Source organism: Lepisma saccharinum, chromosome 2 (genome assembly GCF_977018435.1).
Source record: "Lepisma saccharinum chromosome 2, izLepSacc3.1, whole genome shotgun sequence".
Classification (NCBI taxonomy): Eukaryota; Metazoa; Arthropoda; class Insecta; order Zygentoma; family Lepismatidae; genus Lepisma; species Lepisma saccharinum.
This window is the reverse complement of record NC_139230.1, coordinates 114,137,447-114,163,655: the sequence shown is the minus strand read 5'-3', so window position 1 is coordinate 114,163,655 and position 26,209 is coordinate 114,137,447. Positions and strand designations below refer to the sequence as shown.

The 26,209-nt window shown below is 37.9% G+C and overlaps 1 protein-coding gene across 1 annotated transcript in view; it reads left to right on the top strand.

Annotated features, from left to right (window-relative positions):
• Positions 1-26,209, top strand: part of LOC145984124 (uncharacterized) — a 928,179-nt gene that overhangs the window by 894,573 nt on the left and 7,397 nt on the right. Inside the window, exons 30-33 of the mRNA XM_083117559.1 lie at positions 1,051-1,175; positions 2,709-2,884; positions 4,948-5,132; positions 10,719-10,859. Coding sequence (XP_082973685.1) covers positions 1,051-1,175; positions 2,709-2,884; positions 4,948-5,132; positions 10,719-10,859 — 627 coding nt within the window. The remainder of the gene's footprint in view (positions 1-1,050; positions 1,176-2,708; positions 2,885-4,947; positions 5,133-10,718; positions 10,860-26,209) is intronic.

Genomic DNA, 26,209 nt, shown 5'->3' with positions numbered 1-26,209 from the left:
TAGTTGCCCATACTTTTTGCCACTTTTGCACCACGCTAACCTTACGTTTCAAGGGAAATTAAACTGTCCTTGCCCCCCCCCCCAAACTCTTGAACCTTGCTCAACTGGAAAGGAAAAGCCAAACTTGCAAGTTGTACATAGTGACACATACAGGTTTTTAGAATTTTAACATTCTTAACATGGGAATAGGGTAATTGTGCAAGTTTTTAGAGAACGATGAGTTTTTTAAATACATCTAGAGGGGGGAATATAATATCTTAAATGTATCCACACCAACCCTTGTCCACAATCCTTTTATTACATTTCGACGTGGTACCATGTTAAGTACCTAGTTTTTATACGAACCTGAAGAAGGGGATAGTTAGTCCCTGAAACGTAGTTCTAAAGAAAGGAAAGTAGGAACAACATACTCGCATACGTAAGTACAGTTTTTAACGTTATTTTTTTACGTCTTTTTTATATTCTGGAATTGTGAGTAATACGCACCAAACCTACAAAAACAGAAACTTTAACATGCCCAACCTACATGGAATGGTTCAGATTTTCCACATTGGAAAATCTGAATCATTTTGCCTTTGACAATCAAGATAGAATTTAGAAATTTAATTCCAATCTGTCCAACTGAAATGTATGGAGAAACCCGAATCTTATGTTCCTGAGTTTTACATTTTCCTACATTATATATTCAACACTCATGGTCCCATTGTAACAAATTTATAAAGTGTTCACTCATTTGAAGTTTTTTTTTTTGGTCTCCTGAGGAATGCAAAATAAAGGTTCCACTATAGATTTAACATCTATTAAAGTTAGTTTGATTTCCATAGCATTCTTCCATTTTATTTGCATAGAGGGATTATCCATACCGATGAATTTTTTGTCACTATGAGACATATTCTGACACTGTTCCCAAACTACTATAGGAGGTCAATGCAAAATAGCCAAAAATATTAATACAAATAGTATATAAAATATTGTGTGTGTGTATGATAGTGTATGTATGTGTGGGTGTGTATATATACATATTTATTTATTTATTTCTCATTCAACCAGGGCATAACTGTGGAAATGATCCTGAAAGAAAATCTCCTGTAATTGAACAATGTGAACCTACATCTATATGTTCTAGTCAATCCATAGTTTCACAACCATCAGCAGGGAATTGTGAAGCAGATAAGGTAAGTGTTAAATATTATATTATTAAATGCTTGTATGTTTTATTTATTATTCTTACACAAAAAACTCTAAGTTTCATTGTAGTGATGTAAATTAGTTCCCTCAATTGCACAATCAAATTTGAAATATTTAGCAGATAAGTGACCAAACTGTGGAATTGTGAATAATAAATTAGAACTCATATATTATCCACTGCAAAAATCTTGTTTCAATAGGTGAAATTAAATTCAAATGTAAAAAATACTAAATTTTAGGTAATTTCTAATGAGATATACTCAAAATATCAGTCGCGGAACACATACAATGCTGTAATATTTTTTAGAAAAAATCTTATGTAATGGTGTTTCTTTCTGAAAGCCTTTCTTTTCCATAAGGTGATGAGGTTCATTTATTTCACTTCTGTAAAATACACATGAGTATTGGATACAAGAAAGTGTCAAGTTCTATGTTAAGGTTTTCTCTTCACATTTCACTTAAAATTATTAAGCTAGATGTAGTTTTTTAAAAATATTGTTATTTGTGTGTTTTAGCTTCCATGTGTTTCTTATGGAGAATGAAAATACTCACTCTTCAACTTGAAGTTTTCACTGATCAGAATGATATTTTGACATTTGCAAATTAGTTCTTCAACCTCTATTCTTTCCGTGTATGTGCTACGTGCAGTGACATTAAGTAACATGTTACTAGGATACTTGAAGAAATAATACTTCCATAAGCACCCATGTAAAGTTCCAGCTGCTAGGCTGCATTTATAAGGGGAATTAATGACATGTTTATTAAATTGGTCCATTTCTCTCCAAATTCATCATCATACCTATTAATTTTATGTGTTCTGTTTTCACATATTTTTCTTCGTTTTGACTACTTATCTTTCTAACTCTTTGGTTTTGACTACTTATCTTTCTAACTCTTTTTCCATTCAGATATTATATTCTCCCATTAAATGATCTGTAGATATCATATGTTAACTGAGGCCAGTACTAGGGTTACCCTTCTTGGTGTTATTTTTGTGCTCACTAAATCTCTCATTGAAACTCCTTTCCATTTCTTCTATGTAACTTTTTATGTGAGTCTTATTTAATTTCATACACTCCTAGTCTGGTCTCTACTGATTTGCATGTATCTTTACTGACATGTTACTAACTAAACTCAAAGGTGCAATATCCCTCTGAGGGCCAAGGCCTGCCAGGTGGCTTCTTTTTTTCATCATCAAGACCCATCACCACTGTTTTCTGACTTTCAAGACTAGATCCTGCTACTTCTTCTTTTCAAGTAGCTCCCCAGTTGTCCTCATGATGCTGGATTTACACCGAAATTTTGGGAGGTCCCACCAGGAATCAAATTTCAGACTGCTTGCACCAAAGGCAAGAGCACTAACCATTTGGCTACATGAGATTTGGATGTTTAGTCTAATTTTATACTTCATTAATATGTGTTATTCATGAATTTCCTATTTTATTATTGATTTTAATGATTTTCTGATTTTGTATCTACAAAACATTACCCATTAATTTATTATGCTATTTATTTTCTAGGTTTTTTCACATCCAGGTGTACCATTGGGAGAAGTACAGCTGCAAGTTTGCTATGATAGTAGTGCCCAAATTCTTTATGTGACTGTGATACGTGCAAAGGGCCTCCTAACCATGCATGAGGGTAGCAATACAAAACCAGATCCTTTCATTAAAGTATATTTGTTACCACAGAGAAGGTAATTTACTACAGTTTGCATTTCTTATCTTAAAATTACTTCCATTGATGATTCAACACAGGACCTCAGTCTATTCAGTACACTTTTGTGATATGAAATAAAATTCTTTAAAACTGATTATGACTTCTTATAAACTATGTATATAAGAATTATAACCCAAAATACATGTGTCTAGTATGGTCTGCACTTGCCACTTTATTTATTTTACAGTGATAGCAATATTATAATTGATGGATCCTGTTTTTTTTCTGCAATTACCATGAGTATTGGATAAAATATAGGTAATAATCACCTATATAAAATATGTCTATTAATGCAGATTAAGTTGAAAAATCTACAATCCAATGTCACTGTAGAAGTAAAATAATTGAACATTTGAATGATTACAGAATTTCAAATCTTTTAAACAAGAAACTCTTGAACAGGACTGTTAAGGGCCGAAAAGTCCACAGTATTAGAGTTTGGTTTGAGTTGGTGTTTTAAGTCCACTTTGTGCACAGTAAGGCTAATCGGGACTGATCCTACAGTTTAAAGTGGAATCCGAACCACTATGTCACAGTATTAGATTCCAGACCTTTCTGCAATCAACCTATTTTTAACTTTCATGGTTGGAATGTTAAATATCCAAATTATTGAGTTCACAGTCTGCTTGTAACTCAGTTTCATAAAAAATCTGACACAGATATTTCTGTAATCATTAATTCAATTATATACTTATTTTACTGCAGGAGAAAAAAGATTTAACTATCTTTTAAGTATATATTGTATACCCACTCACATTTCAATTTCAGAAAACTAATTATGTGTTTCCTGCAGACCCTATACTCTATCTAGTGATTGGTCAAGTAGGTGATATAATATATGATATAGTGTTGTTGGTTATTGATTTGGTTTGTTTTACTTCACTTTTCTGACACTTTTGGGTCAGTGTGGAGATGAGGATGACATATGATATGATGAAATTGATGAAGGGACACTCACAAAGAACACCCGAACTCACGACCCCTGGCATCATACTGCACAGAAATTTTCATTCCTGCCAGGAATTTTTCCACCCATAAATAATAGTCACATTTGTACCATTCCCCCAAGTAGAGTTTAAAACTTAATTTTTGTTAAGCTTATCATTTCACGCTTTCAGATCAGTGTAAATTGCCTGAACGACAATTGATGGTTGTTTAACAAACAGTATGTACCAAGCTTATTATAAATAAATTATAATTTTTTAAAATAAAATGTATAATAATTTATAAGATGTGAAAATCTGCATGATTGCAGAATCTCTTATTTTGTCATTCTCACATTAAATTCTTACACAAAAAACTACACATAAAAAGTCACTGTTTCTTCCCCCAAAACCTGGACTTAACTGTTGCCTTCTATGTCAATAGTCAAAGAACTCCTTTCAATGACTACTTCCGGGTAGCAATCTTCCACCCCTTATCTAAAACTACCAACACCTTAGTACAGAACTGCTTGGTACATATCAGCCAAGAGTGCAACCACAACCCCTGGTAACTTGCCCAACCAAAAACCAGCTCCATCCCTCATCGCCATTCCCAACCCTCCTCCTTCTCCTGACAATTCCCCTTTACACACCACACCATACCACTCATAATTTGCAAAAAGCTTGGTGAGAGAACAACATTTTTCCATACCAACTGTATCTTCGCTCTGCGCTTGGTGGCAACATTTCATGTTGAACACTTATACCATTTGAAGAGCCAGTGGTGTCAAAAATTAAAATTTTTCCCATGCCTGGCAAGTATTTCACATTTCTTTCACATTTTCTATATGTATGTAGTGTTTATATATTTATTCTTTCCTAGTATGAAAAAAAAAACACTGAAAATGTTTTGGTCAGATTACGTCTGACTGCACTTCCACAATATGTGATATTGTTATTTTCATAGAGAATTATGAAGAATTACATTCATGAATCACATACACGCTCAGTAACAAGTCACTTTAATGCTATTCAAGGTAAGTTTCTGAAGTTATTTTGTGTATACAGTGCATTTTTATGATATGTTCACATGCAAACATAACTCACACTCTTTCAGTGTTGAACATCAACGTAGAACCAGGTACTTCTCCCAAACAAGTGAGCCAGAATGGAATCAAACAATGGTGTATCCAAATGTTGCTCCTGAAGATCTCAAGACTCATTATTTGGAGGTGACAGCTTGGAATTATGATATCTACAAACCAAATGAGTTCCTTGGGGAAGTAGTGCTCAAACTTTCAGGTTAGTGTAAACACATTTGGGTCATTCCATGTCAATCATGCTGAAATTAAAACCCGGGACCCCAGGGTTCGTAGCATGCTATGATAACCACTATGGCACGGAGATTGGTGTGATGAAAAGAAGTAAGATGTCTTTGGGGCGGATGATATTTCTTCCTCAACAGCATACCCCTTGCTATGAAAATGTATGATCAACAAGGACACTTTCTTGACACAGTTATACCTGTGGAAGGAGAGATTTATGTATCCTGTCCTCATCTCCTCGTTTAGCTAAATGTAAGAATAAACGACATTAACAAAATCAACAGAGCATCAAATAGTGGTTCAATTTATTTATTGTGGTTTGTCAGAAATGCATACCTAATAAATAGCTATATAAAAATAAATGACAATATAATATGTATTAGTAATTATACACACACACACACACACACACACACACATCTGTATGTATGTTTACATACATAAATATGTGTATATAATTATGTGAATATGTAATGCATATAGCCTATTTATGTATGTATACATATGTACTCTCCCCACCCCATATTATATATATATATAGGATAAAAGCAAGGAGGGCCAAGAGGGCTAAGTAAAAATCAAAGAATGTAAAAGGAAACACTCACCGGACAGTAGAAAAATTCAAAATTTTCGCTAATTTCATAGCATCATCGGTGTGAGGAGAAATAGACGGAACCAGAAGTTGGGGCCCTGCAGAGTTGCCAGGTCCCCATCGAAGAAGAAGCGGTGCGTAGAACGAAAAAACACTGTTTCGTCACCAGGCTCGTCGTAAACTGTGAGTGTGTAGGATGAGTTGGGAGGGAGGGCAGGAGGGTGGGTGAGGGTTGGGCATTACTGGGTGGCCTTGTTCAGGCCAGGTGAGTGGTTGCACTCATGGACGATATATAGGCCCTCTCCCATCTTTTGCGAACAGAGGTGTTGGCTGGTTGGGGTAGGAGATGGATGATCGCTACCCGGAAGCAGTTGTTGAAACTGATGTTGTGGTGGTTGGTGTGGACGGCGACAGTGAAGTCCAGGTTGTGGGTGGAGGAGCGGTGGTTATTGATGCGGAGGTTGAGGGCCGTTGATGTTTCCCCCAGGTAAAAATCACCACAGATGTTGCAGGTGAGGATGTGGATCAGGTTTGAGGCATGGCAGGTCCCTTTGGGATGGAGGGTAAATTTGCCAGTGGCTGTGTGCACCTGGAGGGTGTGAGAAGTGATGAGGATGGGTGGCTGCTTAATACGTGCTACCGTGCTATAGCACGTTTCTAAATTTGTTAAAATGAAAAGAAGAAAAAATCAAGTCTCACAGATGCAAGAAGTTTAATGAAGCCCCAAAGTGAAATGAAACTTCATGTTAAGAGCCTCAACATTTACCAGTGCTGCCACGTATTTCCCTCGCTGTTGGGGCTATAAGGAATAGCGTACCATGCTAAAATCTCAACAGCACGTTTTCGCCCCTTTTTCATCACTCCGCGCATTAATACTGTACACCCCACTCCTCGATTTGTACGGGGGATAGGGTCTCGGCTTGAGAAAAATCATCTGCTAGCGTGCTACAGGAAGACTCAGCACGGTAAGTGTGCCATCTCAGGATAAGAAGAAAGTCTATGACAACCTATTGCCTCTGTCAGAACAACGTTTTTTAATGTAATTTTCAAATGTTCTGTACGTTATCAGTGTAGACTTATGTAATGTTTGTAACATGTCATATACATTACCAGCACCTGCAAAAAGTTGGAACGTGAATTGACACTACCCCTTAGCCTTTTATCTATTTTGGTGGTAAGTTGTGAAGATTGCAACTCTAAAACTATAGTCCGTTCCTTTTTTGCTTCCGAAAGTGGATTCTGCTATGTAATTTATGTTTAGGAAATTTTAATTTTATATTTTATCGAAATTACCCGTTTTTAAATGCTAGAAATATATTTCCTTGTGTTTATGTAGCACTTCAATAGTCCAGAAACAAACTTACAGAGTACCGTCATTTTCCCCCGGCTTCCAGATCCAAAAATTTTCCATGCGGTTAATTGTGTTAAAATCGCGTGGCATGTGATGTGGTGGTCATTGTTGTGAAGGATTAGCTTTTTGTTGTTGTTAGAAATGAAAGTGAGTGTGTGTTAGTGTACGATGAATTCGGTGGATTCTTTGTTGCAGCGACCTTTCTCTTCAAGAACACTTGAAGGAAAGTTGGAAATAAAAGTGCCAGGACGGCCGTTGCCAGATTTGGATCTATCGCAAAATGCAAAGGGAGGTTAGAACGCTACGTATAAAAGGCGATTTAATAGAAAACTATACGATAGTGACCCATGGCTTTGTGGGTGTCAAATACGAAATGCATTATTCTGTTTTCCTTGCAAACTTTTTGGAAGTAATGATTCGTGGTCTAAAGGAGAGGTAAAAGATCTAGGACATTTAAGTGAATATATGAGAAAGCATAGTGAAAGCAAAAAGCACATGAATAATGAGTTAAATTTTGTCTCTCTCGGAACTGTCAACATAGCAACACAGTTAAGCCACGATTATCTAGAATCGTATCATGAGCAAGTTTAAAAGTGTCAAAAATCATAGACTGCATCAAGTTCTGTGGAACTTTTGCGTTGGCCCTGCGTGGCTGGCCACGATGAAACAGATTCCTCCGCGAACTCTGGGGTATTTTTATGGCTCCTTGATTTTGTCAGCAGTTTAGACAATGCTGTTAAAAAACATCTTGACAACAGCACTGTATTTAAAGGCACTCGATCTCGCCATCCAAGTTCCGGGTTGGAGTCTCGGCCCTTGTATGGGTATTCTTTGTAATACTTTGCAATAATGAAATTAATGAAGGGGCATTCACAAATAATACCCATAACCGCGCTGAGACTCCAACCTGGAACTTTGATGGCAAGATCAAAAGTCGACCACTTAACGTTCGTGGCCACAGAGCCGGCACGTATCTGTGGGTGGGGGATGGGGTAGGGGTCATTATAAGTACATGAAAAACAGCATCAGTTGTAGCATGCATCTTTGAAAAGTCACGAGCCGCCGCTGATATATATATATATATATATAGGAGGAAAAGAGATTGTAAAAATCGGTTGGTAAATTGGAAAACCTTCCCCCCACCCACTCTTGGATAAGTTCCGACGTCCCTGGAAGAACAGGGTGTATGCAAACTGATTGATTGATTGACTTGGTGTTTTAAGTCCACTTTATGCACAGTAAGGCTAATCGGGACTGGACCTACAGTTTAAAGTGGGATCCGAACCACTATGTGCCTCCACCGGGTATCGAACCCGAGACCCCTTGATTACAAGGCAACGACGCTACCACTGCGCCATCGTGGAGGCCACAGGGTGTATGCAAACAAATCACATGTTACAAGTGTTAAAGGACAACATTTCGGCTGAAATCAGGAACATTACCAGAGAAACACTGCGACAAGTCACGGTGAATATGCAAATTTGGATGGTGGTGTACCTTCTTGAAAACAGTGGACACTTTCAATACATGCTCTGATCACAATGAACAATTAATGGCACGCTATCCAAGGTACGTCATGTATAAATTACGTTAATATCTGTGTGGTATATTTCATATTTCAGCTCATGTTTACATGATCTTAGCTTTCAAAATATTAAAATCAAAATCAAAACATTTTAGTGCTTGAGTGCAGGTTGTTTCCCTTGCACCAAACAGCTCTAATAATTTCAAAATTACATTTCTCTTTTTGATATTGTTAATAACATATTTCTCTGGAAATACAGACTTTCATGAACATTTACAAAGAACACCCATGTCCACACTGTAATTTGAATCACTGATCCCTGGTTTCATTTGATTGATTGATTGATTTGCTTTATTTTACTTCACTTTTTGTGCCACTTTTGGCAAATTTGCAAAGATGGGGATGAGTGATGACATGATTAAAGTGATGAATGGACACTCACAAACATCCATGCCCAGGCCCGGATTCGAACCTGGGACCCCTGGCATCATAGCACAATGTGCTAAGATGCCCCCACACAGGGGCCGGCTCTCTGGTGTCGTTGCATGCTGTGCTAATCACTCTGCCACAGAGGTTGGCTTTTCATAATGAGAGGTCAGGGTGTCACTTCTCAAAACCACTCATTAAACCATACCCAGCAGTTTTGTTTCTATCCCATACTTCAGGATATTTGCAGCCTAATTTCTGAGTGTAATCATATACATATTGCTGTTCCATTTCTTTGTGTAGATTTATTGCATAATGATTATTTTCACCATTTGAAATTGTGTGAAATGCTTCACTTAATATTTTTATGATGAACTCATGGGGAAATTTAATAATTGTTCACATTGCCCCAAAGGTGCTCTTCAAATGTGTCCCAAAATTGATATTCAAATCTGCCCCACAGGACCATGACAATCAAATCCGTACTTCATAGGGAAAAGGTAAGAGATTCATAAGTTTCATATTCTATAATCAGACTTGCCTCTTGACCTTCTATGTAGTAGTTATTTTCTTACAACTTTTGACAAGAGAAATTACTTTTCAGGGAGTTACGCACGTTCTCACACTGAATGTTTCTTAACTGATGAATGGTCCAATTACTAGCAGACAGCGGATCTATAGTGCTGTCATCTACTGCCACTGCTGTCAACTCCACACAATTTCTTTACATTGCCTGGAAATTCGAGATGTTCATATGTGCCCCATTTTCCCCTATATAAAAAAAACATTTCCACTGAAGGCATATGCTAATGTAAAAGAGAAATACTTTGTAACTTGCTAGACAACTTTGAAACAAATTTTTAAAATATTTAGAACATTATTATTATTATTATCGTTAACTAAAATAAATACAGTGGAACTTCAATTTCTTCAGGGGACCAAACCAAATTAATACATAAAATACATGAAAATGTTAACTATGGGAAAATTGTATAACAAATGGATTTATCGGACCATGCAGATTGAATGTATAATGCAGAGAAATGTAGAATTTTGTAACTTAAGTCAGGATTCCACTGTAAGAATTTCAAAATTTTAAGAAATTTGGAATAATTTTTAAAATAAAAGAATTTCAATAAATATATGAAAAGAAAAGAAAATATGAAGAATTTAAAATGAAGTTAATTGTTTCAATTGTCCTTTTGAACATGGGATTACAAAATTGGCAAAATCAATGGCCAGACATTATAACTATCCTGCTATTGCCAGCTTCTGTTACTGAGTGGTTTGTGCATCATCCTACGATGCATTGAATCCTAGATTCAAATCTATTTCATCATACATTTTATCTACCCAGTGAAGATGGAATGTTAGCAACATGACAAAATTAGGGAAACAGAAATAGAAATCAAACTGTTGAAGTGGGGGTTATTTTGATATTTTTCATATGCAAAACTATGAGTGAGCAACAGGTAAGAAAATTTCCTCTGAAATCACATCTTATACACATTTTTCTCACATTACAGTGCTACACTAAAAGGGTTTATGGGGATACTTATGGTAAACTGATCATAGTGGGACAAAATTTGTTGTAACCACAATAATTTTGGGTTTGTGGTATCAGTTGCTTATTTACAATCTGGTTAACTTGTATAATTCTTACTTTCAGATCCAAATGTTGTAGATGAACAACCTCACTGGTACAAGCTTCAGGAAATGGCTAATGTTCGAAGTGATGGTCCACAAATACAAACATCATCTTCTATTCAACCACAGCTCTCAGAAACTTCCGTCAACAGCCGGGGATCTGGTAATATATCATTTCTTTGTTTTTGAAATATATATATATTCATGACAAAATAAAATATTTTAATATAACCTTGCATACTCAACATTTCTGACAAGTGTTAGAACAAATACCATCCCATTCATCATCAAACAATTAATGAATTTCTTTTCGATATTGTTGATACATACATTGGATGGAATAAGCACACACATGATTCAGATGTTGGGGCAAACGTAAATATCATACCATATATATGTAAGTGTACATTGAAACTTAAAATCAGTATTGCCAGTTTTCATCTTGGAAGTTCCCGGGTATGAGCATAACACAATTAACCTTCTCCATCACCTTGAAGTTATATAGTAAATGATTACATATATGTGTCATTCTCTATTACCATCTCATCTTGAAATGCAAATAATATTTCACACAAACACACACACACACACACACACACACACACACACACACACAGGGCGTGTCCAGGATAATTACTACCAATTACAAAATATCTCATACACCAATGATAGTAGAATAATGATTTTGTTCCTTTTGTGTGATAAAACTCTCCAAGTTTTACCATTACCCATAAGAGAAAATAATTCCTACCTTTGATGAGCTTGCAATATGTCACTAAACATACAGACTAAAATGGCAGCTTTCACAATGCAACAGAAAGTTCCATGGTGTTTTTGGTTTGCTGAAAATCTCTCTCTGTATTTCAAATTTGTGAGGGCATCATATATATGAATATATACAGGAATGGAATGAGAAAGAGTGCAGGAAACAAAAATGGTGTAGGAGACAGTAATTTTCTATATATATATATATCGAGGCTAGTACCTCATTGTCATGGTAGAATTAAAGAACGGAGTCACAATAGCATAGGGGCACAGAATACTAATGCTGGCATCAGCACAGTGTTGCCAGAGAAAAGTGATAGGTCATGGGTGTGTTAAGTCATGGGTTCAGACAAGCAGGTCCATTCACCAGTGTTTACTGCATGGTGGGTGGGGTGAAGTTCGGGAGGGAATAGAAAAGTGATTATTGGTTGGTTAGGTTGAGTCCGGGGGGATATGGTGGCGTGCATGCCTGAAATGTAGGCCTTTTCCCATCGCCTGTGGGCCTCCCCGATGGTGTAGTGGTAGCCTTGTCGCCTTGTAATCAAGGAGTCCTTGGCTCAATACCCGATAGAGACACATAGTGGTTCAGATTCCACTTTAAACTGTAGGTCCAGTCCCGATTAGCCTTTCTGTGCATAAAGTGGACTTAAAACACCAAATCAATCAATCAAACCATCGCCTGTGGGTTGAGGTGTCAGTGTGTTGGGGTAATAGGTGTATTATGACTACATGGAAACAGTTGTTGAAGGTGGTGTTCTGGCTGTTGGTGTGGGTGGCAACAGTGAGGTTGGAGTTTGCGGTTGAGGCTCCGTGGTTATTGATTCTGAGGTTCGGGGGGGGGGGGGGGGGGGTAGAAGTTTCACCCAGGTAGAACTTACCACAGATTTTGCAGATGAGTGTGTATATAAGTTTGGAGGAGTGGCAGGTGCCCTTTGGGTGAAGGGTGAATTCACCAGCAGCGGTAGGGATCTGGAGGGTGGGGAAGGTGATGAGTATGGGGCAGGTTTTGCACCTGGATTTGATACTTCTATGGGCTGGGGGTGTGGGGTGGAAGGGTGGGTATTGTTGGACCAAGATGTTCTTGAGGTTTGATGGGGGGTGCTAGAAGATGACCCTTGGTTTGTCTCGAAAGATGTCTCTGGGAACGAGGGAGTGGATGGTATGTTTGATTTTGAGGAGGTGAGGGTGGTATTGGGTGATCAGAGCAGGAGGGATGGTTTTGGGTTGTTTGGCATGGGTGTGGGAGGTGGCTCTGGTGATTTGTTTGTTGATGAGGGTGGATGGGGAGGTTGCTTAGGGCTTGGTGTCAGTGGCGTAGCATGGACATTTCGGGTGGGAACGCCAAGTCCGAAGGAAGGGTCGGCCCTTTCTTGCTTAATAATTTACTGATGGTATTAGTCGCCACAGGTATTGTTTATTTGCCTGAAGTCAGCTGGGTTTTCAGTAAAACATCATCCATGCATGTGTTAGCTAGAAAATTAGATGCCTCACTATGCCAGAAATGTTTTGAACTCCGGTGTTTTATACCTTTTTTTATACCTTTCTGCATGATGCAAGTCATTAAAAACCTACCTGAATCATAAGTGCCTCTGCACAAAAGTAGACGTCATTGTTGTGGATGATCCAACTACTGATTAATTTGGTTTATTTTATTTCGCTTTTCTACCACTTTTGGTTAATTGCGAATATGAATATGAGTGATGATATTGATGAAGGGACACTGACAAAGAACATCCGTGCTCACGCCGGGATTCGAACCAGGGACCTCTGTCGTCTTGGCGCACTGTGCAAAGCAGAGTGGATGATCCAAATATCGTACACTCTACTGACAGTGCCGATTAGTAATTCAGACCACTGTTTATTACATCTTGAGAATGCTGATAAACATTTTAAAATAATTTTGTCCAGAGACCATTCGATGTTAAGAGTTTTCAAATGAATGCTAAACATTTCCATTAACACAATATTAAGTAGTTAGATAATAACGAAAAAATACAATAAAAAAAATAATAGTTTTGTGGGTTAAGTGGTAGAGCAGCCACAGGCTGAATTTCTACCACGAGGACTTCATCAACTTATTTGACAAAAACTGTGTTGATCTTTTAGTTTCTAATGCACATCGCTGTTCATGCGATAAATCATACAATGCAGTGGCCATTAAGAAGCAGTATATTTGAGATTTGTAAAGTTACGTCAGTCAATATTGTGTATTGTAGCATCACATAGCATGAGTTGCATGAGTGCGAAGAGCGAAGAACCGGGTAGGAATTCTACTGCTGTCGTCTGCTTCAGAAGGCAGGAAGGGTCACATGAACTAATCACGGTAGACCTCTCTGCTCTGTACGCTGGCGTAAGAGAGAGCATTTACACGCGTGCTGTAGAAATTGAAGCTTTCCCTCCAGAAAGGCAGCAAGGAATATAGGAGTCCTGTACACAGAACCTGCTTGGCGTCCGGCCGGGAAAGGCATTGAAAAGAGATGCTAGAACGAGTGTTGAGAGTGGAGCGTTGCAAGCAGATCGTGAAAAATAGCTATTATAATGCCATGAAGGTCAAACATATATGAAATTAGCCACGTTTTACTTTATAATCACAGCATTTAAGCATTTTTGAAATTTTAAATCTGGGAACGCCGGGCGTACGGGCGTACTATAACACTACACCACTGCTTGGTGTAGGCGTAGGCTGTATTTTTGGCAGGATGAGGGGGATGAGTTGAGGTTGGCCTCTAAGAGCTAAGAAGAATGGTATGGCTTTCTTGGTGTGTTTTTGGGGATGAGAGCTGGAGTAATGAAGATACTGGAGGTGGTTGGTAATTTGATATGTATGTTTCTAAGTGGTCTCCCACGATGTGGATATCCACATCTAGGAAGGTCACTTGGTCTTTGGAGTGGAACCAGGTGAATTTAAGGGTGGTGAAGTTCTTCAGTTGGTTTTGGAAAGTTCTGAGGAAGGGTTCGCCATGTGTCCAGAGGAGGAAACTGTCATCTATGAATCTTAGCCATAGGAGTGGTTTCAGTTGTTGGGAGTCCAGGAACTCTTGTACCAGCCTGCCCATGAACAGATTAGCATAGGAGGGGCCATTTTGTTTTCCATGGCTGTGCCACATACTTGCAGGTAGTACTGGTCTTTGAAGCAAAAGTTGTAGTTGAGTACAAGGATGGCTAGTTGAATCAGGAAGTGGGTGCTGGGACTGTATGGTCTGAGTCGGCTGTTGAGAAATGATTTAGTATCACGGAGGCCATGGGCATGGGGAATGTTGGTGTAGAGGGAGGTGACCTCAACAATGATGAAGATGCTGTTGGGAGGTAGAGATGGTAGGTTGTGGATGATATCAAAGAAGTGATTGGTGTCATGAAGGTAGGAGGGCAGGAAGTGGACAAGGGGTTGGTGGTAGGAGTCTACAAAGGCTGATATGCATTCCAAGGGTAGACACAATGGGTCTCCCAGGGTTGTTCGGTTTGTGGATTTTGGGGAGGAGGTAGAAAGTGGGGGTATGGGGGTTGTCTGGTATGAGGATGGAGGAGGAGGGCCTCGGGAGAGGACAAATTCACCGATTTTGTTCAGGTGTGTAGTGCAAATGTCAACCGTGGTGGGTTTGTAGGTGGATGGATCAGAGAGTTGGTGGGAGGCTTCTGCCACATAGTTAGAAGAGTTCATATATATATTGTCTATTTCTACTGTCTGGTGACATGAGCTGCATCATCAGTGGAAGAAGAAAAGATGGAACCTTCTATGCTTTTTATTTAGCCCTTGTTGCCCTCCTTTCTTTTTTATACACACACACACACATACACACACCAACACACTGAGTGCTCACTGAATTGCGACCACCTACCTAATACTTTACTTTGTTGGTCCACATTTGGCTCGGCGGATGGTCTGGACACAACGTGGCATGGATTCCATGAGGTGCAGATATGTCTCCATGCAGATGTGACACCATATATTCCTGGTGGCATCCCATAATGAACCTACTGATGTCAGTGCAGGATGCATGGTTTGAGGAGCTCGTTTCACAACATCCCACAGATACTCTATGGAATTAAGATCAAGGAAGTTAGGGCTCCAATTCATATGCTGCGTCTCTGTGGAATGTTCCTCCAACGAAGGAAGTACATTCCCTCCTCGGTGGCACCATGCATTGTCATCCTGAAAAATGCCGTCCCCGTGTGGGTAGAAGTGTTGCATTGTGGGGTGTAAGTGGTGTCCTAACACCTCCCAATACACAATGGATGTCACATGGTGGTCCATACACACCAATGGTCCCAGTCCATGCCAACTGAGGCAACCCCATACCATACAGCAGCCCCCACCTGCCTGTACAGCACTCACCATGCAGAAAGGGTCCATAGCCTCCTGCTGTTGGCACCACACATGCACATGCCCATCACAGTGGTGTAGCAAAAACCATGATTCATTGGACCAACACACCCTTTTCCAATCGTCCATGGTCCAATCAGTGTGCTCGTGGGCCCAAGCAAGACAAAGTCAGCGGTAACGCTTCCTGAGGGGTGGGTGACGAGTGGGTCATCTGCTGTGGAACTTCATGTATGCCAGTGTGCGATGCGCAGTTGCATGGGATATGGGTGTCATGCATCCACTGTTGTATTGGTCCCATAAATCCTAGATGCTGATGGTGCGTTCAGCTGTCACAAGCTGTTTGATTCGACGCTCACCTTCCGCAAGGCCTTGCAATTCTGCCTCTTGGTATTCGTTGCCCCGTTTTCTTGCCACTCTCTGTACAACTTCACTACACTGGAATGGGTGCATCTGACCAGTGTTGCTGTCTGGGTTATTGACACACAATCATGCCCTTTTAGAACAACGTTAAATCCTGGCCACCTTCCATTTTAACATGTGCTGTTCGACTAACATGTAGCGTTGTTGATTGATTGATTCAATTGGCGTTATAAGTCCACTTTATGCACAGTAAGGCTAATTGGGACTGGACCTACAGTTTAAAGTGGAATCCGAACCACTATGTACCTCCACTGGGTATTGAACCTGGAACCCCTTGATTACAAGGCAATGATGCTACCTCTGCGCCATTTGGGAGGCCTGTATGTAGCGTTGTGTCTATACATTCACCATGATACTTCCAGTCATGTGATCAAAGCAGCTGCTGGGCCATTCCTTATTGTTTGGAGGAGTGGTCGCAATTTAGTGAGCACTCGGAGTATATAAACATGCATACATGTGGAGATCTACTGAAACTTGAGGAGTTTCCTCAATAGAAAATCAAAATCCCATTAGTTTATCATAGTTATTTTCAGAAATACATCAATTTCTTATTGGTAGTAACTCTACCAGAGACACTGTGTATACAGGGTGACTGGTAATTAGATGTATTCCCTGAAAGGGGTTGAAGTAGAGACAATTTGCAATAAATTTGACCATATGATACCCCGTCCGAAAATTAGTAGTTTTCGAGATAATCAAATTTCTTTTGTTTCTTTAAAAAATGACAATTTTCCACATAAAAAGATGAATTGAGAAAAAACTGGTCATTGTATGGAACTTATTTCAGCATTTGCTGATAGCTAACAAATAATAGGTTCCTTGAAAAAAAGGTTTCCCAAATAACGATCACATGTAAGTACCGGGTGGGTCTAAACTTACAAGTGATGATAAAAAAATGCACACTTAATTTACTTGGCAACGTATTCATAACAAAAATGGTATGACACCAAGCGTACAAATTACTTTAATTACTTCCTTGTGTCATCTGCTATCCAACAAGGTACAAATGTTGCTAACATTCACATTTGTGTAGAAGAAATAATACTTCATTCATCTTTATGTGAATGGAATTAATGAACAATACAATGAAAGAACATTACACGTCTTGCTCAAAGTGGGCATCTCCATTACGAATGCAGGCACGCAGGTTTTTACGGACATTTGGTCTCGTAACTCGTGATGTGATGTTGTCTTTGACGTGTTTACCAGCTGTTAAGATCCTCTCCCTGAGCTCTTCTTGCGAGCTTACCGGTGTCTTGTAAACCAATTCTTTCATGTGGCTCCAAATGTAAAGGTCGCAAGGCGTGGGGATCGAGCTTGGCAGTCATCATGCTGATAGATCATGTCATGTCTTGTAGCTAGAAGCACATCTTCCAACAACATTGCCATTCCATTCCTCAAAAAATGTTCATAAGTGATGCCATTTAAGATTTGGGGCAGGAAAATGGCTCTATCAAATTATTGTTGATGACACCCATCCATACTTCTGCCTGGGCGTGCGACAATGGCTGGATGAAAATTACCCAAAGAAATGGATTGGCCGAGGCAGCCCGATTCCCTAGCCAGCTCGATCCCCCGATTTGTCGCCTTGCGACTTTTACATTTGGAGCCACGTGAAAGAATTAGTTTACAAGACACAGGTAAACTCGCAAGAAGAGCTCAGGGAGAGGATTTTAACAGCTGGTGAACACGTCAAAGACAGCATCACATCACGAGTTACGAGACCAAATGTCCGTAAAAACCTGCGTGCCTGCATTCGTAATGGAGGTGCCCACTTTGAGCAAGACATGTAATGTTCTTTAATTGTATTGTTCATTGATTCCATTCACATGAAGATGAATGAAGTATTATTTCTTGTACACAAAATTGAATGTTAGCAACATTTGTACCTTGTTGGATAGCAGATGACAAAAGGAAGTAATTAAAGTAACTTGTATGCTTGGTGTCATACCATTTTTGTTATGAATACATTGTCAAGAAAACTAAGTGTGCATTTTTTTACCATCACTTGTAAGTTTAGACCCACCCGGTACTTACATGTGATTGTTATTTGGGAAAACCTTTTTTCAACGAACCTATTATTTGTTAGCTATCAGCAAATGCTGAAATAAGTTCCATACAATGACCAGTTTTTTCTCAATTCAGTACATATGAAATGTAAAATATTTCATACTATCTAATGAGGGCTTCCCATCTGCTTCAGCACATTTCAATGTTTATTATTAGCCCACCCTTCTATCTCTTTCCTTTTTTCAGTTATCCTATTCCATTCCATTTAAACTATTCCATCCTTTTTTAATTTATCTTTCCACGGTTCTGTTCACACATTTGATCTCTATTAGATGGAGTGATTAGCATAAGGTAATATGAAACCAGGGATCCTAAGCTTGAATGCTGAAGAACTTATGGATGCTTCACGTGTTTATTCCTTCATCTGTTTCATCAATTCACCATTCATCATCATCATCATCATAATTAACCTAAGGAGAAAGAAAAGCAAAGTAACATAACAAACTGCTCACAAATTTATGTAGTTATTGATATGTGAGAGAGATAGAATTGCACAAAAAAAATTGATTTGAAAGACAATTGAAGCATGAATACATTGATTCAGAATAAAATATAATTTAATTTTATATCTACATAGCTAAATTTCAACAGGAATTATAAAAATGTTATATTCATTATTCAATAACAATTTGAATATTAATGCTCAAGTATTCCCTATAAGTGTATAACTATTGATTTTTAATGCCCAATAAAATGGAAATGTATCCTATACAGAAATATTTCAAGATTGATGGTGATGACATTTAACATTTCTGTTTCTAACAAAATTCACTGTAATATACATTGGAGATTCTAAATCATAGAGAAGAACAATATAACTTCTAATTATTTGTTGTTTTATTTGTGTTCATCTCCAGTGAATGTAAAAGGCATGAGGACTTCCACCCGTGTTTCTATGTTCCCAACAGCCAACATATCAGCCAATGCACTTCGTCCACAAGGATGTCATGGAGCTTTGTGTTCCATTTTGTAGCACAGAGCTCTGTTTCTTTCTTGGTCTTTACAGCTTTGTGTTTCCAGTAAGTGTAGCTGTCTCAGTGTCAGTGTATGGAAAGGGCTGGGGGTGAAAATATTCCACACAATTACATAAATTTATATGTTTGTAATTCTGTATGTGTGTATTTATTTGAAGCATAATATGTATTTTTGTGGAAAAGAAGTCTACTTCTCAGTGATGTTTTGCATGTTTTATGTGAATGTTTCTTTACCAATGTCTAGAACTTTAAACACTAAACCTTTAACCTGAGATGGAACTAACATACTTACTTCTACTAGTAAATGTTTGCTTATTTCCTTCATATTTTAAATAAAAATAATTCTTTATTAGTTGACAATTATATTCATATGCATAACCAGGCACATCAAGATGGCAGAACATTTTAATATTTGATACTTGTAAGTGCAAAATGTGCATTTCAGTAGCTTCCATTTTTTTGTACTGCACTGCATGAATATGAAGCTTTGAGGTTAAGTACCAGGCTTGTTGCCCTGGCTCTATGTCTGTGCCTATCACATGAATCTGTCAATTTTGGAGTGTATTACTAAATGACAAGAGATGCCTGTGGTTATCCATGTACCCTATGTCTGCAACGGTCATGGCACAAGCTATCTGCTACATTGTCCTACATTGGAGTTTTGTTTTGATGTGTGTGGCATTCAGTATACTTATCTTGGGGGATTTGCTGGGTCTTGACTCTTTCAGATAATTTTATACATGGGTAGGCTGCATGCTGCCAGATTGGACATGAATAAGTTAACGGTGCAATTATATACATCTGCAGTAGATGTAGCCTGGTTTGCAAAGAAAGCTCTGAACATCTGAACTTGCCAAATAGGGTGACCACAACACACTTAATTTTTCTGTTAGAAACATCTTGGATGTGATTGGTAAATGCTACGTATCAGTCTAAAGTTGTGCATAGGTACATATTGATTTCTTTGTGAGGGCTATTTTGTCCACATATCACAAATATCTTTGTTCATACTCTCTTTGTGTCATGTGAATAACAAAAATGCTTTTTATGGAATTTAACCTTAGTCGCCACATGCATGTTCATGCCTGGAATTTGACTGCTGTTGGACAAATTAGTAAAGTAGATCTATGTGATAACTGGCCAGAAAGAATGCTGTTATATGCACACTTGACTTAGAAGGACTTTTGGTAAATAGTTACTTACATATGCAGTATAAAGGGTGTGTAGCAGTGGAGATAGATAGTAAACCAGCCAATATGAGCCAAGGTTGTGGACAGAAAAGAAGACAAAGAAACTGTATTAACTGAGATAATATTGCAAGAGGTGGACATGGCAGTCTGGGAAACTTTGCTGCAAAAAATTATGTATGAGACCAGAGTGCCAGACTTGATCAAATGCTTTGCAAACTTGTCTACAATTCTGAGAGATTGTTAGGGTCAGTCCAAAAGCCAAGATGGATGGCATGGTAAAAGTGATGAATCTTCTGCATGTTTCATTAAGTCTGGTCAGTAATATCCTTTCGAATAATTTCACAAGGTGTAATCCCAAGTAACCACCACTGTTGGGCCAACATCAGTTTTTACATGGGAAAGGTTGGTTTTACATTGGTTGGCAAATTGATGTTAGTCTTACGTTGGGCCAACGGTCGTTGCCAACGTTTGCAAAAACCATGGAAACATGAGTCAAAATCAGTTTTATAAACAACTTTTTAATGCTAACAAAACTTTCAGGAGAATGCTATAAATTCTAGACTGTAAAATAAGTGACATGTAACAGTGTTTCTTTTCGAACATTACAGTCACAACACACACTGGAAATATAATATATTTTTAATGAAAGTAGAAGCTATTTTTAACTTCCAGTCACTCACCAGTCCTTTGTCAGCTGCCTTGGATGAAAGATGTGTTGGGAATTGCTTATTGTTTGTCTCTTTTGCTGTAGTAGAACAAGAACATTCTTACAGGTATTATTGTGAAGGTGTTTAAGCAATGTTATGTCCAGCCTAAATTCCATGAAAGATGGAAAAATTAGTCAACTCTAGAAGGTTTTTGTGCTACCACTTGAAGGTATGGTGCCTTGAAAACAATGATACCATGTGACTGAGAAAGTGCTGTTTATTTTTATTTTCATAAATAACTTGAACTATTGTTTACATTTGGCCTCACAATAAATTATGTATATATCAGAAAACAAACCTATCCATTCTTTAGTTTTCAGTACATTGGACCAACATAGTACAACCATACGTTGGCCCAACGTAGTAAAACCATATGTTGGCCCAACGTAAAAACCACACGTTGGCCCAACGTTGGAACCATGGCCAAAATTACCATTGGCCAACGGTATGTTCTTGCATTGGGCCAACCACTTTTGGTTACTTGGGATAGGAGGCTCATCAGCCTTGAATTCTCTGATTTGAGAGTAAGATATTTACTGGTTAGGGTAAAATAATTTTAATATTGATCGTCCCCACTAATCCCACACTGCAGAGGGCTGCAGGGTGTAGGGTTCTGCATTGCTCTGTATGTGCTTTTAAAATTTTGTATAATCCAAGAAATTCAGCAGTTAGTGCCACTTACGTGCAAAAATTCGATTTAAGAAACAGGTGTTACAGGCCAACAATGACACAATTCAAATAGGAAATTCTTTGAGGCAAGCAGTGGATAGAAGGACCTGCTGTTTTTGTTTACTGTCTGTGGACAGGAAAAGATGCATTAACGGGCACCACAAATAACTTCATGACTTGGTGTTAGGTTTTCATATTTATCAATATGTGTTCATGTGTTCGAGTGGGTTCCCAGTAACTTTTCACAAGACAATGTCTTCTTTAATAAGCAGGGGTGCAAATAGCTTGCAGATGACCATCCATAGAAAAACTTGTCTCATGCCTTCATACACCATTTGTCATATACTTATAGAGTGTAAAATGCCTACAGTTATGAATCCAATAGGAAGATTCAGTTTCCCAGCTAGTTTGTCTCATATCTTGCGCATGTGTGAATTACTCACTTAGAATGCTAAGTATTTAAAAAATATTTAAAAATATCAAAATATAGTTTACTTAGTTTGTGAGTATGTACAGTATGCCAAACTACGTTTCAGGAGTCAACTGCTCCCTTCCTCAGGTTGGCTAGCAAAATTGCTTCATAGCCACGTCAAATAGAAGTAAAATAAGGAGTAAGGTAATAGGTGTTACTATGGTCAAAAAGGTTTCCTAACAACTTTCCCATTCCTGATAAAACTCCCATACTCACAATCCTTTCTTTGGAAAGCTACCAAAAAATGTAAAAAGTCAAAGATAAAAATTTTAAAACTTGAAACATTAAAAAACATACACGCGACTACACACTCGCCTGCGAGACATCAGGTTTGCCTTCTTGCAGAATGCAGGAAGTTTCCCGGTTCCAAACTCCGCCAACCAGTCTCCCCTCCCCTCCACCCCCTCCCCCCACATTACTTCATTTCATACTCAAAATCACGAGTCTCCTGAACTGTGTGGATTACGCCCGGTGTGACATGAAAACCTATTTTTTTATATTCACTTACTTCCCGCCTTTTGAACACCCTAATCCACATTTCCATCTTCTCTATTTAATTTATTGTTCCTATCTTTGCATATATTCACAGCCTCATATATGTTTCTGTTTATTTGCTTGCTTTCATTCCTAACTACCTCTCATTTCTTAATTTTATGTTGCTTTTCAATAATGTGTTCTGACAACCCCGTTCTTGGAACTCCCTCCCTAATGTCCTTATCATGTCCCCCCCCCCCAATATTATCTCCATACTTCTTCCTGTTTGTCCAATATATTCCTTATTGCATTCACAACTAATTCTATACACTCCTTTATCTCCCCCTCCATTTTTCCCTGCCTTTCTATCCTTTTTGTACTCTGTAAAATGTATTTCAGTTGTCTATGGGGCCCTCATCCCACATTTAATACCATAATCCTTTGCCACTTTTTCAATCCTTTCGGAAACACCTTTGAAATACGGGATCCCCATATATCAATACTTCATTTTCTCTTCCCCTATATCAACCCCATCCTCCACTATTTCCTTTCCTTATTCCCTTATATTTTTTAAATACTTAATATTCTAGTCTCTCTCTTAATACCACACAATTAATAATCAAACATGGTAGTTCATATACTTTCATCAATTTACCAATAATGCTAATTTTACATGTGGCATTTGTAACTACTCACCAAATATTTTCAAGGGAAGAGCCAAGATAAATTTGCCACATTGTCCACACCTGTTATAAGTTATTCTTGATCTTTAGCTATACTGTGACAAGGTAGTTGATATTGCTTTTATCTGTTAAACACTTCAAAGAGGCCCAGAAACAGTAGAAGATGGGGCTCAGGGAGCAAGGACCTCTTGCTCTAAGGGCCAATACCCCCGATAATAAGTTGTGTATTCTACATCCCTCTTCTGTCAGAAAGGGTGCTGCATACAAATTAAATGTCACCATTATTTAAGCGATATTGTGAAGTTAATTTTTCTTCCATATTGAAGTTTCATTGACCAGTTTCATTCTTTGGACCAGTTTTGTTTTTCTTTCCAGTGTGTTATGAATGTTCTGATTATGATATATTAAGGAGAAAATTCTTTGGACCAGTTTTGTTTTTCTTTCCAGTGTGTTATGAATGTTCTGATTATGATATATTAAGGAGAAAATTCTTGTTTCATAGGAAAGTTAAAGAAGTTTGTGTGATATATCAAAAAGAAATGGCATCATTAAAATTATGATTAATAACATCAAGGTCCACTAACATTCAAAGTAAACAGCATGCCCACGTGACACCAACTTCTGGGGGTGTCAAGTCCTTCCAATCAACTTTTCATCGAGTGATGCATGTCTTGCTTGTTAATATTAGGCTATATAAGAAAAACACTTTCAAAATATCAAAAACCCTCTTTTTAAGAGCATACACAACTTCTTATCTACTTGCCCATCGTGGTGGATTAAGTGTTTTGAGAGTTGGGTTCATCTTAGTTCTTGTTCAAGATTTTAACTTGACATCGCAGAATACCGTTACCAAAAATAATATAGCCATTCTGAACTGAAAAAAAAGCTCTTTCCGGTTACCTCCTACAGCAGTGGTTGTCAAACTGTGGTATACGTACCCCTGGGGGTACATGAACTACTTGAAGGGAATACACAATCAGCTCGGAGAGTCGTTTTTCATCTACAAAGTACCTAAAAAAACAAGTACTGAAAATATACTAAATTTGGAGTTGAATCTCCACTTGAAAGTTTCACATGCACAACCAGACTTCAAGAAACCATGACAGGCTATGCATCTTTCACTAACTCTTAAGATTTACAATAAAATACTCCAAAATTGTGCTTGACAGTTTATTTACAAACTTATTTTTGTTTATTATTTTTTAAATAGCTCTGGAAAAATGTATGAAAATTAATGTTTTTTTTATATATTTCTTAGCATGCATGTGTTTCACATTTTAATTTTTCTAACTAATCATGAAGATTATAAACGTAGGAACACTCAATAAAATAATAAACGTAGGATTGTAATGTTTATTTGTTTACCATATTTCTACATACAGCCAGAATGTAATTTTGCTCTATTGCAGATACATGCCACCAACATATCAAAAACGTCCCACCGATCAAGCAACCCAAAAAATTCCCCAAAACCCACTATTCGGAGAAAACCTATGGTGGGGGCACATTAGACGTTTAGTTACAACTGGACAGGTTAAAGTTACAGTGGTGTAAGTCACTTTGTAAAAAAAATACTTAGACACAGAAACCAGATCGCGATAAGTCAATCTGTGAACAGAAAACATGGAGTACATCAGAGATTCATTCAACTGGCTACAGATGAGACTTCAAGTTCTAGTGATAAAGGAAACAGCTGTTACACCACTGTAACTTTAACCCATCCAACTAAAGGGTACAATGAGAAAAAAGTTTGAGAACCGCTATCCTCCAGCATTAAGAACCAACTTTAAATTCTCACTAACGCAATTTTGAATTGCAAGCTGTTGGTTCTTTTTTGTATGTACACCGATTTCCTGTTGCAATCCTTATTTAATTGTTTTGAAACCTCCATATTTTTACCCCAAAAACATTATTTGCTTAGCATAGTGGGAAATCATGACATAATTACTGCAGACGTGCAACTATACAAAACCACCAGCTTTGGGCCCCATACGTTACTGGCCAGTTGGACCAGTCTAACAAAAACATAAGTCTGGAAAATCCATTACATTTTCTCGGCCTTTCGGGTGGGGCCCCTTTACCTCGGGGCCCCTGGGGCACTGCCCCAGCCTAATTTTGTTGACGTTTTTTTTACCTTTCTCCTGTCTACATTATTTTCTTAATAGCTACAGTTCAAAATGAGTGTACTTGTAGCAACATGGGCTTGTCTTAAAATCACCTAGAGCACTTCTTATGTGCAGGGCCAGTAAGTAATTGAGTGACTGTGGACAAAGGCAATATTACATTCTTTACTTGGATTAAATATAATGCATACTATACTCAATTCAGTTTTATAAGTACTAAGGTGGGTCACATGAAAAGTCATTTCAGGCTGGTCCATAGTATCCATTATAATATAACTTACATGAGAGTCACGAACATTATGCTTGTCAAGAGCAGAGAGCAATTTGTGAAAAATCATCATTATAATTCTTTGCTGCTTTTATTTTACACAATTGAAAGTCAAGTGTTTATTTGATCCAAAATGCAGATTTTTTAGATTTTTCCATCTTCTATCCTCTTTCAATTCCCAGTGGATCGAGTTCCTATCACTTTCATTTCAATGTTAAGAGATGCTTTTTTAAAATAAAGCAATGGATGTTGCATGATACAGGATGTCTAAAAATGACCACACACGCAACACACTTTTAGTCTGTTGGGGCATCATTTATTATTATTCAATTGAGCTATATTTTGGCATGTGTCTTTTGTCTTTTCTCCAAGTTAAT